The sequence below is a fragment of the Salmo salar genome, chromosome ssa06 (assembly GCF_905237065.1).
Source record: "Salmo salar chromosome ssa06, Ssal_v3.1, whole genome shotgun sequence".
Taxonomy (NCBI): domain Eukaryota; kingdom Metazoa; phylum Chordata; class Actinopteri; order Salmoniformes; family Salmonidae; genus Salmo; species Salmo salar.
Genome location: NC_059447.1, coordinates 57,594,648 through 57,613,914, shown reverse-complemented (window position 1 = coordinate 57,613,914; position 19,267 = coordinate 57,594,648). Strand labels below are relative to the sequence as shown.

The 19,267-nt window shown below is 41.2% G+C and overlaps 1 protein-coding gene across 6 annotated transcripts in view; it reads left to right on the top strand.

The window, feature by feature from the left end:
• LOC106607698 (sorting nexin-14) overlaps positions 1-19,267 on the top strand; it is a 32,252-nt gene that overhangs the window by 9,693 nt on the left and 3,292 nt on the right. For 2 of the 6 annotated variants that reach the window (XM_014204932.2, XM_014204933.2), the window contains exons 10-25: positions 522-597; positions 739-783; positions 872-952; positions 1,212-1,326; positions 5,533-5,688; positions 6,084-6,208; positions 6,385-6,443; positions 6,842-6,868; positions 7,797-7,926; positions 9,827-10,001; positions 14,136-14,231; positions 14,389-14,489; positions 14,709-14,820; positions 15,115-15,155; positions 15,363-15,482; positions 18,271-18,394. In XM_014204932.2, the coding sequence (XP_014060407.2) occupies positions 522-597; positions 739-783; positions 872-952; positions 1,212-1,326; positions 5,533-5,688; positions 6,084-6,208; positions 6,385-6,443; positions 6,842-6,868; positions 7,797-7,926; positions 9,827-10,001; positions 14,136-14,231; positions 14,389-14,489; positions 14,709-14,820; positions 15,115-15,155; positions 15,363-15,482; positions 18,271-18,394 (1,583 nt within the window). The remainder of the gene's footprint in view (positions 1-521; positions 598-738; positions 784-871; positions 953-1,211; positions 1,327-5,532; positions 5,689-6,083; positions 6,209-6,384; positions 6,444-6,841; positions 6,869-7,796; positions 7,927-9,826; positions 10,002-14,135; positions 14,232-14,388; positions 14,490-14,708; positions 14,821-15,114; positions 15,156-15,362; positions 15,483-18,270; positions 18,395-19,267) is intronic. The other 4 variants (XM_014204934.2, XM_014204938.2, XM_014204937.2 and 1 more) reach the window with 4 other exon arrangements.

Genomic DNA, 19,267 nt, shown 5'->3' with positions numbered 1-19,267 from the left:
TGAGCCACTTGTGTGGGTTGTAGACTCCGTCTCATGCTACCACTAGAGTGAAAGCACCGCCAGCATTCAAAAGTGACCAAAACATCAGCCAGGAAGCATAGGAACTGAGAAGTGGTCTGTGGTCCCCACCTGCAGAACCACTCCTTTATTGGGGGTGTCTTGCTAATTGCCTATAATTTCCACCTGTTGTCTATTCCATTTGCACAACAGCATGTGAAATGTATTGTCAATCAGTGTTGCTTCCTAAGTGGACAGTTTGATTTCACAGAAGTGTGATTGACTTGGAGTTACATTGTGTTGTTTAAGTGTTCCCTTTATTTTTTTGAGCAGTGTATTTTATTATTCTTATCACTATCTTGTTATCAAAATGATTGACATTTAACTGTTTATCTTAACCACTAAATATACTGAGTGAACATTTTTTCTGTCAGATCTTCCTCAAGGAAAAACGTAGAACTCTACTGTTAAATACATTTGAAATAAGGCACTTTATCAGAATCCAATGTCTTCCTGATTGTCAGATCTTTAGCTCTGCTGATGCGAGAGGTCATGGTAGGGTCTGTGTTCCTCCCCACCTTGGACTTCGTGGCTGATCCTGTAAGTAGAATGTTGTGTGCTTAGTGATATAGGATATGGATATAAATGTGCAGATCATGTACTTCTGGAATGGTAGCAATTTAACTGAGCGGTGGTTGACATATTCCATCTTATTGATGTATTCCTCCTGTTGCTTTTCAGGATACTGTGAACCACATGGTTCTAATATTTGTTGATGACTCTCCAGTAAGTAAATTGGGCGTTTTACCAAACCTCATGTGGAAGCATCATGCTGTAATGCATTTGTGATTTATTCCTCAAATTGTTTCCCCAGCCTGAGCTGGCCATGGATCCACCATCTGCCCTGGTTCCATTCCTGCAGAAATACGCTGACCCTCGTACCAAGAAGACATCTGTAAGCACTTAGTCCCTTCGGCATTTGGAACAGAAAGCCCTTGTTAGTTATGTATCCATTCCACTGACAATTAATAGCTGTACTACTGTACCCTCCTAGTTCTAATAAGCACAATTAGAAAGGTAGTCAGTGAACTAAAACAGTAGACATGACAAAATAATACAAATGAAGGCAATAGTTAAAGTATTGGTTTAGAGTTTTGCATGGACAAGCACAGTTTCTGAACTCTGTGGCTGTCCCCCCGCCTGTGGTTTCCCAGGTGCTGAAGCTGGAGCTGAAGGAGATCCGGGAGCAACAGGACCTGCTCTTCCGCTTTATGAACTTCCTGAAGCAGGAGGGGGCCGTGCAGGTTCTTCAGTTCTGCCTCACTGTGGGTAAGGACACCACTACTTTCAGAGATCCTCATACAAGGCTATAAAAGGCCTTTTGTTTGCCTCCTACCACATTCTCACCCCTTAAAATATTTTTTGAATTGAGTTGTTTGTCATGACAGAAATACATTTTTATTGCCATCTTTCCTGCATGCTACTCCCATATTGAGAGGCATGTATATTGAAGACCATAAGTCCATGATGACACAGAGTAACCATAGCCAGTGATGTCAAGGGAGTAACAACACTCAACCCCACTCCTCTTTCTTTATTAGTGTGCTTGCTGAAGGCAAGACACTATTTCTTATTCGACTTCTTCAGGCCCACTCTAGAGCTTAAAAGATGTAAGCTATTAACACGAAACCAGATTGCCCCAGTTTAGATTGTTTGAGAAAATATTTTTGATAGCATTTATACTTTTTTTTAACTACTGCAATATTTAAATGAGCTCCCCTCTAATTTCAATCGCAAAAAAACGGCCCATAGACTAAAATGTTTTTTTTTTTTTAAATAGAATAATCTTGTCTTATCAACCCTTTTACTGTTTGTTATTAACTCCAAACCAACATTGAGATGTTCAGACTGACCCTACTTAGATTGCTTGTCAAAAACCTGTTGGTACTATATATACTTTTTGAACTAGAACCATTTAAAATGGGTATAAATAATCATGGCTTTGAATGAGACCCATAGGAATACAGAGGTAGCAATTAAAAATGCGCCCCTCTGTATGTGTAGCCCATCTATCTGATGATGTCTGGCCAAAAAGAGTATGATATTGTTGCCGCCTAGGGCTGTTGCGAGGACTCTATTACCGCCACACCAGCGGTCACAAGTCATGAAGGCAGTCAAATTCCACGTGACCGTTTAGTCATGGTAATTAGGCTTCTCCAAGCTCTGATGCTGCTGCTGGTCATTAGTAGCCTACCAAACTTGCTAACTGCCTGGTACTCAGCGCTCTATTGTCCCTCTAATCACTGACATCAATGCAAATGTGTTTGAAAATCTAATCGAACACTTCAGGAGAGGCCATGAGCTCCTGTTCCACAACATTTCTATAGACTATGCAATTGCACGAGAAAACAGAGTGATGGCCTCTATTTTAAAAGGAGGAGGATTCCATCATCTTTCTATAGGCTAGGCCTACTATGTTTATTTCTCAACTTTCCTAATATTAAGCACCTTGTTTATCTTTACAACAGGAGTATAGCCTACCTGGCTGGCATTTAAAATGAACCATTCGCTACTTAAGTGCATAGATGACATGTATTTTTTACCGCTGCCCCTGTTTCGTGACAGGTGCATGATAATGGGCCATTTTAAATCAAAACACATTTTACACATATATTATTTAGTACATGTAAAGACAATATTAAGTCAAGAATAGTCTGATGGTTGGCAATATTAGCCTATATATTATCACTTCTGAATGATGCCCAGCATAAGAAACTGCCTTCCCCCTGACTTTTTCTAATCATAGTCGCACACATCCTGTAGCCTAGCCCATAGGCCTATATGTTTGATTAGGTTTGTATCACAACTAAAGTGGCCAAATAACTTCTAAAAATGAAGCACATTAATCTGCTTTACAAGGGGTTTAGAGCATACATAAGCAGTGCGTGAGTTTCAAGTTTGGGGAAGATAATTTTCACCATAATAATGCACCTTTTATAATAAAAGCATTAAATACATAATCGCATTTGTGGTCACTTTTGATAATGTTTTTTTCCCGCTAATGGAACATAAGCGCTTATAGCCTACTGCCATGTGCGCATTGCTGCGCTTATAATGTGAAGAAATAGCCTGATATTTCATAAACATGTTAAGCTAAATGTTCTGATCTGTTGCATCAGCCACATTGCTAGTGGTTGTATTAATTTGTGATCTATTGCATTCCACAACTGTCCCAGACTATGTTTGGAATATTTATTTCTTGCACAGAATAGAATATGTCGACTTTTGTACTGTGGGGGATAGTAGATTGACATAGGCTAGTGCTTTTGCTGTTCATTAGGCCTACTCATCTTGTTGGCTGACGAAAAGTAAATGTGGACAGTTCTTCCAATATCTTCAATATGCACCTCGAAATTGGATAAGGACGTGCACAGTTGCGTCCCGGATGTGTCGGTCTTCACTTGGAGCCTGTGAGAAAGACCCAATCACGTGATGGAGAGCCATGTGAGTGAGCGGGGCTTAGGAGCGTACAGCACTCAGGGAGAAGGGTACAGCGTAGCACTCCGGGCCAAGGGCACAATGGCCACTGGCATGTATTTTTTAGGGTGCATTATGGACACAAAGGGGATGCCGCCGTGAAATTCGAGGCATTATCAAGTACTTGTCAAATTGTGAATGAGAGACTAATGAAGTGTGTACAGCTTGCGCAAAAAACAAAGCAGAGCTCATGCCTTTCAAGCGATTATTTTTTTTTTTTCCAAATCATTAGTTGCATCGTGCAGCCTTACAATGTATTAAAAATCTAAACATATAGACCAACGTTTGTAGAACAACTAAAGTTACATTAACTCTAAATGAAGCATATAGGAGTACCTCATTTATGTTAACCGCTCAACACAGAATAGCCGCATGTGCGCACGCCCTTAAATCGGTTGGAGAAAAATATAGATATTTTATTCAGCTTTGTTCAATTGTATTCTTCATACTATAAAATAATGCCATGGAATTCTAAGCAAATCTTGTCTGCTAAATGAACTAGTGTAGCCCACAGCCATTTGGCATAGCCAGATCAGGACCTAACATAAGGACAACTCAGAGTATGCTATTCTGTTCTGAAGTAGACTAGATATTCATCAAACTAATGCTTATTTAGACCTATATTACTCGGATTTATAAGGCTATGTGTGGAAGCCTGGAGATGCTAAATGTGTATGTTAGTATACGGTCAATTACTGTGAGCCCGACAGTTATTTGCTTGACAATCACAGGCTGACAAAATTTCGTGACCGCCACAGCTCTGTTGCCGCCTGTAGCATTGAATGCAAGGGATGCCAGCTAGCATTTGTCCTCCCTCGATAAACAGTTATACAATAATAGGCAATCAGCTTTGAGCTAAACTGAGTGAGCGCAGCTGTGAATAGACCTGTCAAGGGAAGCCAGTTTGGATTTGGCTTCACACCATCAGATCAAGCCAAACTTAATTGACAGAAAGAAACTTGAATTGTTGCATCTCGTTGTGTTGTCCTCCGGTGGCTAGCTAGCTAGCTGAAATTGGCCCTTTCCTAAATTAGCCATGGACGGAGGTAGGAATTTCGACTTGTGGCTTTAATTCTCTGTACTGGCCAGTGATTATAACGGTGATTCTGATCCAACCATAAATTCATACATTGTGCCTCAGGCCTGAGAGGATGGAAGTTCAATATGTAGCTAGATGTAGTAGGCTAATGTTAACGAGCTGGCTAATCGTTGCCCATGAAGTCAGATTAGCCAGCAAGCAGTTTAGCCAGGTAGCCTAGGACAACGAAAACTAAGTGTGTACTATATGACAATCATAGACCGTTTCGGCAACATGAAAGAGAGGATGGCATTGGTGGTTTTCTACATGTAGGGTGAGTCGACATGTTTTTTTACGTACTTACTTACACATGCGCACACACATCAGTACCATGGACAGCCACATATCTAGCTTATGTTGATTGGACTAAATTGTTTTTGAAATCTTTTAGTTGTCACTGTATTTAACTAAGCATAGGTGATTTGATTATGTTGAAATGGTGCTGGAATAGTGGAGGCAGCTCCCTGTTTTCTTTGCGACTTGTGTTAACCCTACGGTGTTCTAAATCAGTAGTTGTTTAGTAGTCCGAAAAATGTCGGAAACATTAACTTGGTTGACAGTGCTGTAGATCATGTAACTGTTTGTCACATGCAATATGTTTTGTGGACTTCACCGGACAGATGTTGCTCTCCGGTTTTGTGTTGAAACAAAGGTGTGGTTGAATTTATTCTGCCACTGTGCCTTATTGTCTCGGCCTTTAAGCCTATATATCAGGGTCGCAAGGCATATGAACTAACAGGTTATAGAACAAACAATGCAAGTATCACAACACGTAGGTTGTAATATGGATTTTTTTCCCATGGTTTGGCTTCCCCAGTGATTTTACCCACGCACCGCTACTGTGAACTTGGAAGTTTTATGAAACATTGATCAATCAATGAAACGCAGCATTCATCTACTTCTCCTTCATGTCATTCCAGAGGAGTTCAATGATAAGATCCTGTGTCCGGAGCTGAGTGACTCTGAGCTGCAGCGTCTGCATGGAGAGGTGCAGCACCTCTATGAGACCTACTGCCTAGAAGAAAGCATCGACAAGATCAGCTTTGACCCCTTCATCATCGAGGAAATACGAAACAGTAAGCTCTGCTAGATTCTCAGTACACAATCATCGTTCAACATAGTGTGACGTGCGCAGCCTTTTTCAATCAGATATGTGCTATTTTCTCGAAGTCCACAAACCTTGACAAGCCAAGCCTTCCCTGTGGCTCTGTTGGTAGAGCATGGTGTTTGCAATGCCAGCATGGTGTGTGCAACGCCAGGGTTGTGGGGCCAGTACAAAAAAATAAATAAAATACTTTTTTTTTTTTTTAAATGCATGAAATGAAAATGAAATGTATGTATTCACTACTGTAAGTCGCTCTGGATAAGAGCGTCTGCTAAATGACTAAAATGTATGTAAATGTAAATATATGACTTGCTCTTTTTAATATTTTAAATTTATTTTACTGCGCTCTGTCATAATTGGCACTAGTTGCACAGGGGCCGTACGAGGGAGTGGTGAAGCTGCAGACCATGCACTGCCTGTTTGAGGCCTATGAGCATGTGCTGTCCCTGCTGGAGAGAGTCTTCACACCCATGTTTTGCCACAGCGATGAGGTGAGCCCAAGTACAGCGCTTACACTGTACTATACTATCGTCTGTGTTCTAAATTGCACATTGTGCAAACATACTATGACCGAGTCAAACGATATACAAAAGCAAGTTTCAGTATACAAAAGCAAGTTGACAAATGGATAATATTTTCCCACATTTATAGCTCTCTTTCTCTGCAGTATTTCAGACACCTTCTGAGGGGGGTGGAGTCTCCAAAAATGGACTCCAGAATGAACAGGTTTGTGCTCCTGATAGCAATGACTACATTGGAAAGAGGTCTAATATTACTCTAAGCTGAAGTGTGTAGTGTAGTTAGTTTTATATATATATTTTTTTGTCATATAATATAGTCCACAAATGTTCCCATTACATCTAAATAGAGACTTAATTGGAGAGCTTTAATATTCTTCCAAACAGAAGTGTTAAGACTAGTTTCATTATGTCATTCATGTAATACACAGAATGCCTCCAAGTCTAAATCAAGTTCACATCAACACTACATTAGGGTGGTGTATTAGTTTTTTGTTGTTGACGCCCACCACATCCCCACAAAGGGCACTGAGGCTAATTTGTACTATTTGTGGGCTGGTCCTCTTTATCCTGGCAGCCTGTAATTCATTGTGCCTATTATTCCAGGAATAGTCTGAGTTTGGATGATATGAGGTGAGTATGTGTTTTGAATGAGGCAGGCCAAACTAATGTCCCTCGGCTGGCTGCTGTTGATTTAGCTGCATGCAAGGTATGCGACTTAATATGCCCAGAATGAAGTGAATGGAACCAAAATTTGCCTGAGAACAAAAGCATTGTGGGGCAATAAGCACTTGTCTTCAGTAGACTTTTGCAATCGAGTGTTTGTATGTGTTTTTGTATTGACTTACTCTTTACTGTGTTGAATTGCTATAACTGAACAAGATTTGGGGTTATAGGCCTATGTTACATTTTGGATAGATGCATTGGTCTTTATTTTAGTTGCATATACAAAGTCGCGAGTGCTTGAATGGAGGAAGAGGAGGACGATGGAGTTGCCCATAGCCCCATTACTGATCTCTTCTCATGCCGTTTCTCTCTTGGTCTATCTATCCATGTCTTGTGTGAGCGTCCATAGTTTTCTTGTGCGTAACAGCTGCCCGACCAAGTCCACCTTTTTGGGGCAGTGTTGAAGGGCCTCAATTTCACGCCATCTCTCTTCAACCCTCATTGGTTGTCCCCAATATTTGGTCTGTACTAACGTTCCCATCTAACATTTCTAACTTCTATTGACATATGGCTAGCTATGAGCCTCAGTCTGTAAGCATGGACTCCTGTAATACACAACTTCAAAGTGCCTCTCATCTGTTTTCGTCTGTCCGTTAGTTGAATGTGCAGCGTTTCATAATGTGTGCTCTCGTTGTGTGTTTTTCGGATTTGGAAATCAGCATGGCATTTTGACATGAGGCAAGGCTGCAATAACATCAGACGTTTGAATAAGTGGCCTCAACAACTGTTGACAGGAACACATGCAGTCACACACAGCTCCCTTTCCGACTCTCCATTTCCTAGTTGGTGTGTTCACTTGTGTTGTTCACGCATGTTTTTGTGTGTGCCTGTGAAGGAACATCTCAAAACGAGGGGAGTCCTTCGGGATAAGCAGGATCGGCAGCAAAATCAAAGGTGTCTTCAAAAGCACCGCCATGGAGGGGACTATGCTGCCGTACGCCATGGTCAACGCTGAAGATGAAGCGGTGAGCGCTTCCCCTCCAAATGGCACTCTATTCCCGATATAGTGCAATACTTAAAACTGACACCCAAAGAGAAACCAATTTCACTTCCTCATCTTCCACTATCTGTACAGTGAGGGGAAAAAAGTATTTGATCCCCTGCTGATTTTGTACGTTTGCCCACTGACAAAGAAATGATCAGTCTATAATTTCAATGGTAGGTTTATTTGAACAGTAAGAGACATAATAACAACAACAAAAATCCAGAAAAAAGCATGTCAAAAATGTTATAAATTGATTTGCATTTTAATGAGGGAAATAAGTATTTGACCCCCTCTCTATCAGAAAGATTTCTGGCTCCCAGGTGTCTTTTATACAGGTAACGAGCTGAGATTAGGAGCACACTCTTAAAGGGAGTGCTCCTAACCGCAGCTTGTTACCTGTAAAAAAGACACCTGTCCACAGAAGCAATCAATCAATCAGATTCCAAACTCTCCACCATGGCCAAGACCAAAGAGCTCTCCAAAGATGTCAGGGACAAGATTGTAGACCTACACAAGGCTGGAATGGGCTAGAAGACCATCGCCAAGCAGCTTGGTGAGAAGGTGACAACATTTGGTGCAATTATTCGCAGATGGAAGAAACACAAAAGAACTGTCAATATCCCTTGGCCTGGGGCTTCATGCAAGATCTCACTTTGTGGAGTTGCAATGATCATGAGAACGGTGAGGAATCAGCCCAGATCTACACGGGAGGATCTTGTCAATGTTTTCAAGGCAGCTGGGACCATAGTCATCAAGAAAACAATTGGTAACACACTACACCGTAAAGGACTGAAATCCTGCAGCGCCCGCAAGGTCCCCCTGCTCAAGAATACATATACATGTCGGTCTGAAGTTTGCCAATGAACATCTGAATGATTCAGAGGACAACTGGGTGAAAGTGTTGTGGTCAGATGAGACCAAAATGGAGCTCTTTGGCATCAGTTCAACTCGCTGTGTTTGGAGGAGGAGGAATGCTGCCTGTGACCCCAAGAACACCATCCCCACCATCAAACATGGAGGTGGAAACATTATGCTTTGGGGGTGTTTTTCTGCTAAGGGGACAGGACAACTTCACCGCATCAAAGGGACGATGGACGGGGCCATGTACCGTCAAATCTTAGGTGAGAACCTCCTTCCCTCAGCCAGGGCATTGAAAATGGGTCGTGGATGGGTATTCCAGCATGACAATGACCCAAAACACACGGCCAAGGCAACAAAGGAGTGGCTCAAGAAGAAGCACATTAAGGTCCTGGAGTGGCCTAGCCAGTCTCCAGACCTTAATCCCGTAGAAAAACTGTGGAGGGAGCTGAAGGCTCGAGTTGCCAAACGTCAGCCTCGAAACCTTAATGACTTGGAGAAGATCTGCAAAGAGTAGTGGGACAAAATCCCTCCTGAGATGTGTGCAACCCTGGTGGCCAACTACAAGAAACGTCTGACCTCTGTGATTGCCAAAAAGGGTTTTGCTCATGTTTTGCAGAGGGGTCAAATACTTTTTTCCCTCATTAAAATGCAAATCAATTTATAACATTTTTGACATGCTTTTTTCTGGATTTTTTTGTTATTCTCTCTCACTGTTCAAATAAACCTACCATTAAAATTATAGACTGGTCATTTCTTTGTCAGTAGGCAAACGTACAAAATCAGCAGGGGACCACGATCAAATACTTTTTTCCCCTCACTGTATATGAATAAGTGGTTTTCATGTTTATTATCACCAAAGGGTTTATTTTTTTTAGCTAAGTACAATTAAAGGGGCATTCTGCTATTGGTACATACATTTTTTGACTTTTATGTAAATTATATGATTCTAGAAGAATATAACTTATAAGTGCCTCATGAGCTTAGTTCAACTGTTGTCCCACACCTCCCATGTGTTGCAGATTGAGGAGGCCACTATGGTGGTGGAGGATAACACCCCAGTGGAGGCTTGCAGTACTCCAGGAGTCCTGAGAAACCTGTCAGCCTGGAGCATCACCATCCCCTACGTTGATGAGGTCGATAGGGAGAGGGTCCCTGTGTTCTGTATCGATGTGGAGCGCAACGACAGGAAGGAAGGTGAGGGCACAACCCAGAGGTGTTTATGAATTAGTCCCAAATGGCACCCTATTACCTACATAATGCACTACTTTTGATCAGAGAGTCCTGGTCAAAAGTAGGACACTATGTAGTAGGGCTGGGGGATATGGCCTAAAGATAGTTATGGGTGATTCAAGATATATTGGGGTAGTGTGGTATACTGGTATGAACATGAATACCGGTATGACGTTGTGCCATGATGTGGATTTTGCCATATCATGGTAAATTAATAAATGTATGAAATAAGGCGTTTTTGTTTAAAAAATTTCTGTCGAGTGATATAGCCTAGTGGGCTAGTTCAAATTGTTTTATCTTTTACATAGCTTTTTTTTTAGCTAAGAAAAAAAGTAGGAGCATGGATGTTACACACAATCTGCCTGCCAATCGAAGTCAACAAACAAACATGCAAGCAAACATTTAGTGAAGTAAACTCCTTTCGTTAGCAAAAGTGTCCAGATGACTGAAGACGAGGAAAATAATGCTATTGAGGTTGATTTGCAGGACAACGAAGAATTGGTTCGAAAAAAGGGGGCCTCTGTCGTTTTGGAACTGGTTTGGCTTTATGATATCGGACCACAACCAACAAACACTATTGTGTAAGTTGTGTAGACACATTGTGCTAGCCAAAGGTGGAAACACCAGCAATCTTTTTCACCATCTGAAAACCCTGCATGTGCGCGAATAGGAAGAATCTACCAGAATGCATGCAACAAACCCCCGGAGCAGCAGAGCAAGTCCCAAGACATCTTCAAGCCAGAACCACACTCAGCTATCACTCAAAGCATCAGTCATTAGTGGTAATCCATATGACAAGAAGTGGAATGAAATAACTAATGCAATTACGTATCACATAGCGAAAGACATGGAACCAAATCAAACTGTGGAGAAAGATGGTTTCAGAAAGTTGATTCGAACTCTAGACCCAAGAGACAAGATCCCGAGCCGTAAAAACTTCAGCAAAACATGTCTACCAGAACTCTACACAGAATGTTGGGGCAGAGTTGCCAACGAAATCCGTGACGCTGCATTCTTCTCTACCACAGCCGATTTATGGTCAAGCTGGACCAAAGAGCAATACATAGCCTCACGATTCATTACATTGACGACAACTGGAAGCTGCAAAGCAAATGCCTTCAGACCTCTTATTTCCCAGACGACCACACCAGAGAAATAGTTGCAGCTGGGCTGAGGGGAGGCACTTTCAACCTGGGGCTTGAAAGAGTCGCGTCAAGTATGTATGACTACCGACAGCGGATCGAACATGGTCAAGGCATTGGAGCTGAACAAATGGACAAGACTAGGGTGTTTCGGACACAGGCTACACATTGCTATTGGTAAGTTTCAACATCCAAAACACACAGAGCTAGGTAGACAAATAACGTAACTTAAAAACAACAATTTAAAATATCTTATTGTATTCCTTATCTGTTTGAAGTTATAAGAAGCAACAGGCAGTCTAGTATATGTTAAGCCGAATATATTATAGATTTGCATATGTGTGTGTGTGTGTGTGTATATATATATATATATATATATACACATACACACACACAGCTATGCAAATCTATAATATTTATTTGTAAATGGGTGCAATATCCAAACATTTCATGGATTACATTGCTTTTATTTAATATTGATACGTTAGGCTATGGTTTCAGTATATTCATTTTTCTTCTCTCTTTCAATAATAAATAGCCTACTCAATAAATGATCCCATTTTCTAAAGCAACAAAGCTCTCAATCACAACAGTTGTATGTAAATCTATAGATGGATTCAATTTGTAATTATGTCCAGTGTCCATGCTCTAAATTGTTGTAATTACAGCAGATGCAATGTTATTTCTATTGAATAATTGTGATGAATATGTAAATCTTTTTCACCTTTTTATTTTTCAGAGAAGAGAGTCCAAAACGAACCTTGGGTTTCCCAGGCCACAGGAGTGTGCAAGAAAGTGGTCAGCATATTTTCCTACTTGTGGAAGAAGCAGAAGGCCCTGACAAGTACACAGGATAAAGTGAGCCTGCCCCTCCACAAGCTCATCACGGAATCCCCGACTGTATCTCGACTGCAGATGATGGAAAGAGTCCTGGTGCAGGAAAAGGCCGTCGCACAAGTCCTGGCAACAGACAAAATACACGGCACCCTGCACCCTCCTGGCAAGACAGTGAGGTCTTTGAATCCATCACGGCAGCACCTCCAGGATTTCACAGGATTTTTAGAATGTTATTTATTTAACCTCTATTTAAATGGGTAAGTCAGTTAAGAGCAAATTCTTATTTTACAATGACGCCCTACCCCGGGAAAACTCTCACCTAACCCGGACAACGCTGGGCCAATTGTGTGCTGCCATGGGACTCCCGATCCCACACAGGATCGAACCAAGGTCTGTAGTGACGCCTCTAGCCCTGAGATGCAGTGCCTTAGACCGCTACGCCACTTGGGAGCAAATGCCATGTCAGGAGAGACATACGTGAGTGTGTCGTATCTGAAGCCGGTCCTCCATTTGTTCAAGACGGAGGTTCTGAAATGAAATGATGGCGATGACCGGTGTTATGCGGAAAAAAGACTGCACTTCTTATATTTGGCAGGAAAAAGTAAAACAAAACAAAAAAAAGTATACATTTTCTTTAAATCCTGAGTGCATTAAATATTTGTATTTAATTCTACTGCATATTTATTTAACTCGTATAGCTTTTGTTTCATGTTTGCACAGGTTTACCACAGAAGTAAACAAAAATGTATACAAAAATGTGCAATGCCCCCTTTGTTTTTATAAGGTTCAAAGCAATATTTTGTCATTTATTAACTTTGAAGGGCTCATGAAATGTTTTTTTGTTTACAGTATATCGTTATCGTCCGGACAGTGGAAAATATTGTGATATGAATTTTTGTTCATATCGTCCACCCCTACGATAAATATCTTGATTCTTTTTTTAACGTTTAAATAAGCTTTGTTGCACAATTAAAGGTCAAATATGCTGCATTTCAAACAGTCAGCAATAATCTAATGAATTCAGGGCGTATAAAATTATACCTAGGCTAAGATATAAGCCTTCTACCATAAGCTTTCTATTTGCTTGCTAATAAGGTAGAACAGTTGAACTATTATGAATACATTTACATTACATTTTAGTCATTATCCAGAGCGACTTACAGTAGTGAATGCGTACATTTCATTTCATGATTATTTTTTTTTTGTACTGGCCCCCCGTGGGAATCGAACCCACAACCCTGGCGTTGCACACACCATGCTGGCGTTGTAAACACCATGCTCTACCAACTGAGCCATAGGGAAGACTGGGTGAATAGACCGTCCTGTCCGTCTCTACTGTTTGAACAGCATAGCCTGTTCACTTTGTTTAGTTGTTGAAATCAAGTGGCCTACCTCGATAAGAAGATGCTTATTTCTCAGAATGACAATGAGTTGCCAATTCCTTATATAAATTATTATTTTTATGCTCATTGCACATTTATAAAAAAAACCCAGACAAGACAGCTAGTATATAAGTCTGTGGCTAAAATGCTGCTAGCAGTAGCGAGTCAGAAACTGAGCATGAATTTTCCACAGTCATGTTTATTGACACTCCCGTTTTAGTAGGGTCTGCTCTGTTATGAATGTTGGGAGTTGCGACATATAAAAAGAGTATCGTTCTCCTCTATTACAGAAAAATAATGTCTTTAAGTATTTCGGTGTCCATATGACCCATTCTGTTGGCCCAAACCTCAAATGCAAATAGCAAGTTTAAACTGCTTCTTGTCAGAGAGCAAAAAGTTATCGTTTGTTGTTGTGAGTGGCATTAGTGCTTAGTGTCTGTGTGCGAGTGAGAAGGTGCACAGAAGGAGCGAAGGAGATGAGACCAAAAATACATAAACGCTCATAAAAACAGGGAAAAAATGTACTTTTTGATTCTTGCGATACAAGCGTTTGGAACATCGCGCTGAAGCATAAATTCAAATAAATCGAATTAATTCTATATATTGGCCTACCTACTATGTAGGTAATAAAGTGCCATTTGGGAAGCAGCCATACATTTGATGAATTGTGACAGTGGGGATTGGGAAATATACAACTGCAATATTGATGTTGGTTTTCAATTCTGTTGACTCTTGAGCGGTTTTCTCAGTGGGGCATGAAACGGAGAACTGGTCCATCTTCAGAAGATACATGGAATTCTACGTTCTAGAAAATAAACTCACAGAGTTCCATGGTAAGATGTCACTTATACTTTCTCACACATTTCAACAGAGGAAGTATACCTTTTTGGCTTTATTTCAGTCCTGTGGCTGGTGGATGCAGACAGAACTTTTTTCATTTTTGACACTGTAAATGTCACTAGTAAATTGACCTTGTTCACTTTTGCACAGGCTCATTTGCAGATGCACAGCTTCCCTCGAAAAGAATTATTGGACCAAAGAACTATGAGTTCTTGTCATCCAAAAGGGAAGAATTTGAGGAATATTTGCAGGTAATCATTCATAGGCCTGTTGCTCTGCATAATGTGCAGTAACTGTAGTGCATTCAAGGCTTTAAACAACAATCAATCAAATTACTCTATATCTTCATCTCTCTTGCTTTTGGTGAGTCCTGTGCATGTGCATATTTGTATTGTGTGTGTGTGTGTGTGCATCTATGCGTGCATCCGTGCCTGCATCCATTCCTTTATCCGTGCGTGTGTTGGGAACAGAGACTGATGCAGCACCCAGAGCTAAGTAACAGTCAGTTGTTGGCAGACTTCCTATCGCCTCACAGCATGGAGTCTCAGTTCATGGACAAGATGTTGCCTGATGTAAACCTCGGTATGGAGCATTTTCTAACACATTCATACAGTACATCATTAACGTCTATGGAGCATTTTCTAACACATTCATACATTATAACACGAGGAGGGCTAAAGATGCCCTGGAGAAGTACATGTTCTGCGTCCCAAATGCCGCCCTATCCTCTATATAGTGCACTACTTTTGGCCATGCATTCATACAGAATTTATAGGACTAAAAATGCCATGGTGAAATACATGAGAAGTTCATTATTGATTAGCTATGTAGCTCCATGTGGATCTGTGTTGATTAATTGATTTTATTCCTTCTCAGGTAAAATATTCAGGTCTGTCCCTGGAAAAATTATAAAAGAGGTAAGAGGCATTTTTCCAGTGTGCTTTTAATAGTAGAATATCTCTTGGGGTTCCGGCCAATACCAATATATCAATGTTATAGTTCATCTCTGAGACTCAATTTAACTTGAAAAGGAAGTAGATATGATCAGACAATATTCCGGCTCAGTCGACTGATATTAATCGCAATGTTCTGTCTTTATTTTCCTCTGCATCTCTGCCTGCCAGAAAGGACAGAACCTGGAGCCCTTCATCCAGTCCTTCTTCAACTCCTGTGAATCTCCCAAAGCCAAACCTAGCAGACCAGAGATGACCATGCTCAGCCCTACTGCTGAGAAGAACAAGAAGGTGAGGCTAGGGTTGCACAATTCCCCAAAAAAATCCTAAAGTAGGGTCACATTTCCCCCAAATTCCCTAGTTTTACCTTTACAATTACTGTGCGTGCCAACGGTGCAAAACTCCCCATTTGCCCTGGGACCACGTACACACTTCACAGTGAACACTAATTGTATACATCCCTCCCATCAAGCTCAGATATATCTAGGGATGTGTCCTGCTTCAGTGGACAACCTTGACCAATGTTCCCTCTAAGGCTTGTTTTGAGATCAAAGCGAGAGCTGCATGTAGCCACATGTGCACATTTGTTCATATCCATTGCTAGTTAGGGAGTTATTAGCCTAGTTATAGATAATTTGTAGTCAGCAATGGGGGAGTGATTGCTTCCTACAAGAGCATCTTTGAAAAGTGAGTCGGGTAAAAAAGCTTTTTCTTGTCTTAAAGGGGAGGTGTTGTATTTTGAGACAAATCAAATCAAATGTATTTATATAGCCCTTCTTACATCAGCTGATATCTTAAAGTGCTGTACAGAAACCCAGCCTAAAACCCCAAACAGCAAGTAATGCAGGTGTAGAAGCACGGTGGCTAGGAAAAACTCCCTAGAAAGGCCAAAACCTAGGAAGAAACCTAGAGAGGAACCAGGCAATGAGGGGTGGCCAGTCCTCTTCTGGCTGTGCCCGGGCCGAGATTATAACAGAACATGGCCAAGATGTTCAAATGTTCATAAATGACCAGCATGGTCAAATAATAATAATCACAGTAGTTGTCGAGGGTGCAGCAAGTCAGCACCTCAAGACTAAATGTCAGTTGGCTTTTCATAGCCGATCATTGAGAGTATCTCTACCGCTCCTGCTGTCTCTAGAGAGTTGAAAACAGCAGGTCTGGGACAGGTAGCACGTCCGGTGAACAGGTCAGGGTTCCATAGCCGCAGGCAGAACAGTTGAAACTGGAGCAGCAGCACGGCCAGGTGGACTGGGGACAGCAAGGAGTCATCATGCCAGGTAGTCCTGAGGTATGGTCCTAGGGCTCAGGTCCTCCGAGAGAAAGAGAGAATTAGAGAGAGCATATTTAAATTCACACAGGACACCGGATAAGACAGGAGAAATACTCCAGATATAACAGACTGACCCTAGCCCCCGACACATAAACTACTGCAGCATAAATACTGGAGGCTGAGACAGGAGGGGTCAGAAGACGCTGTGGCCCCATCCGATGATACCCCCAGACAGGGCCAAACAGGCAGGATATAACCCCACTCACTTTGCCAAAGCACAGCCCCCACACCACTAGAGGGATATCTTCAACCACCAACTTACCGTCCTGAGACAAGGCCGAGTATAGCCCACAAAGATCTCCGCCACGGCACAACCCAAGGGGGGGGCGCCAACCCAGACAGGAAGACCACGTCAGTGACTCAACCCACTCAAGTGACGCACCTCTCCTAGGGACGGCATGGAAGAACACCAGTAAGCCAGTGACTCAGCCCCTGTAATAGGGTTAGAGGCAGAGAATCCCAGTGGAGAGAGGGGAACCGGCCAGGCAGAGACAGCAGGGGCGGTTCGTTGCTCCAGAGCCTTTCCGTTCACCTTCACACTCCTGGGCCAGACTACACTCAATCATAGGACCTACTGAAGGGATGAGTCTTCAGTAAAGACTTAAAGGTTGAGACCGAGTCTGTGTCTCTGACATGGATAGGCAGACCATTCCATAAAAATTGAGCTCTATAGGAGAAAGCCCTGCCTCCAGCTGTTTGCTTAGAAATTCTAGGGACATCTAGGGTTATCTTTCTATCTTGGGACCTAGAACAAGCATCTCTGTTTTGTCCGAGTTTAAAGACAGGCTTGAATAAGCTAAGTAGCCAATAGGCAAAGTGTAGCATAATATTTCTGATTCTTTATAATAATGTTATGGGAACAAGAATACATTTTATTTTGTAAAGTGGTTTAATTTTCAGTCACCTTCCTTGTCTAAAGGACAACTGCATAAACAGGTTAATGTCAAGCCCTACATGTTTTTTTCAGAAGTCTCCTGGAATGTGGGTCTACATTGAACACCAAACATTGCCTGCTACTGTAGGCTGAATGATAGAACAGCTATTTCTGTGTTAAAATGTTATGGGATGAATTTACTCCATTGTTTTTGATGGTAGGCCCTTCTGGTAGGCCTACATTATGATCAAATAGCCACAGTAGCCTACTTGACCTCTGTCTGAAACTAACTTAAAGTGGGTACAGCCTCAGTGTTCACAGTAAACGAGCGCTGAAAGTTGCACTGCATTTTCACAACGTACAAGCTTGTGCTCAGCAGACCTGAAATTTGCTCAGTGCCGAAAAACATTTTGAAGAAGCATTGGCCTTGACCCCAACTAATAAATTAAAACCATTTCTCTTAACTCTCAGGCGCTTTTACAAATGACCCCACGATGAATGCTGGAACGAAATATTTTAGTGTCTTCCGTTTAAAAAAATATTTTTGTCACAGTGTCAAATACTTAGCTCTGCTCTTTCACAGGATGTGCTCATTTCAGTCACAATGATAAATATTTGCATGTTCCTTCCACTAACCATAATGAGAGAATGTTCCGGTCATTCCAGGGTTTAGCACTTTTGAAAGAACATATTCCATGGAAATGTTGCATGTAAAATCTCAGATTTAAATGATTAAGTAAGTGTGTCAGACTGTTAGTTAGAAACTGCTTTAACTGACTGGTTTGATTCACTCTGAACTTCCTTGAAAGACTGAGTTGTGTGTTTTGTAGTCTTTCATTTCTCGTCAATATAAAAGATTCCTATCTCCCTAGCTATTCACTGACCTGTACAAAAACAACGCTAACCTGCCCGAGGGCCTGGAGAAGAAACACAACCGGAACTGCTTTATGGAGGTGATCTCAGTGGAAGGGATGTATGACTACATGATGTTCATGGGTAAGTGACCAGGCACCAGGGAAGAAGTAGTCCCCTGTGACTGAACCATGATTTGAAATATGGTAGTCACACAAATAAAACAAACATCTTGAGCATAATACGGCTGTCATTAGAAGTGAATCTAGTGAAAGAATATGGAGGGTTTTAGTATTGCCAGTGATGGCCACTACAGTACATGTAATGATATGAAGGTTGTAGGTAGGCTTGTGACTGTAATTGAATAGCCGTGTAACTGACGGTAATGAATGAAGTCCAACATGAAAGTAAAATAACAGTCTAAACATTTTATTTAGGCCTACATTCATTTTAGTATTTTGATTTTTTTTTTAATGAACTTTATTTTCATGTTTATTTTTTTTATTTAACCTTTATTTAACCAGGTAGGCTAGTTGAGAACAAGTTCTCATTTGCAACTGCAACCTGGCCAAGATAAAGCATAGCAATTCGACAAATACAACAACACAGAGTTACACATGGAATAAACAAAACATACAGTCAATAATACAGTAGAACAAAAGAAAACAAAAAGTCTATATACAGTGAGTGCTTATGAGGTAAAATAAGGGAGTTAAGGCAATAAATAGGCCATGGTGGCGAAGTAATTACAATATAGCAATTAAACACTGGAATGGTAGACGTGCAGGAGATGAATGTGCAAGTAGAGATACTGGGGTGCAAAGGAGATGTAGATACACTTGACCTAATAGCGGGAGTGTTTACTAATGATTATAAGGAATTGTTTCTGTAACTTAGTATGTCTATTAAACGTTTTACATCTCCTATTTCCATCTGTCCTTTGATGCTACAGCAGCTAATCACTAGATGAGCAGGAGTGTACAGCATTATAGGCTATGACACTTGAGTAAACAAATT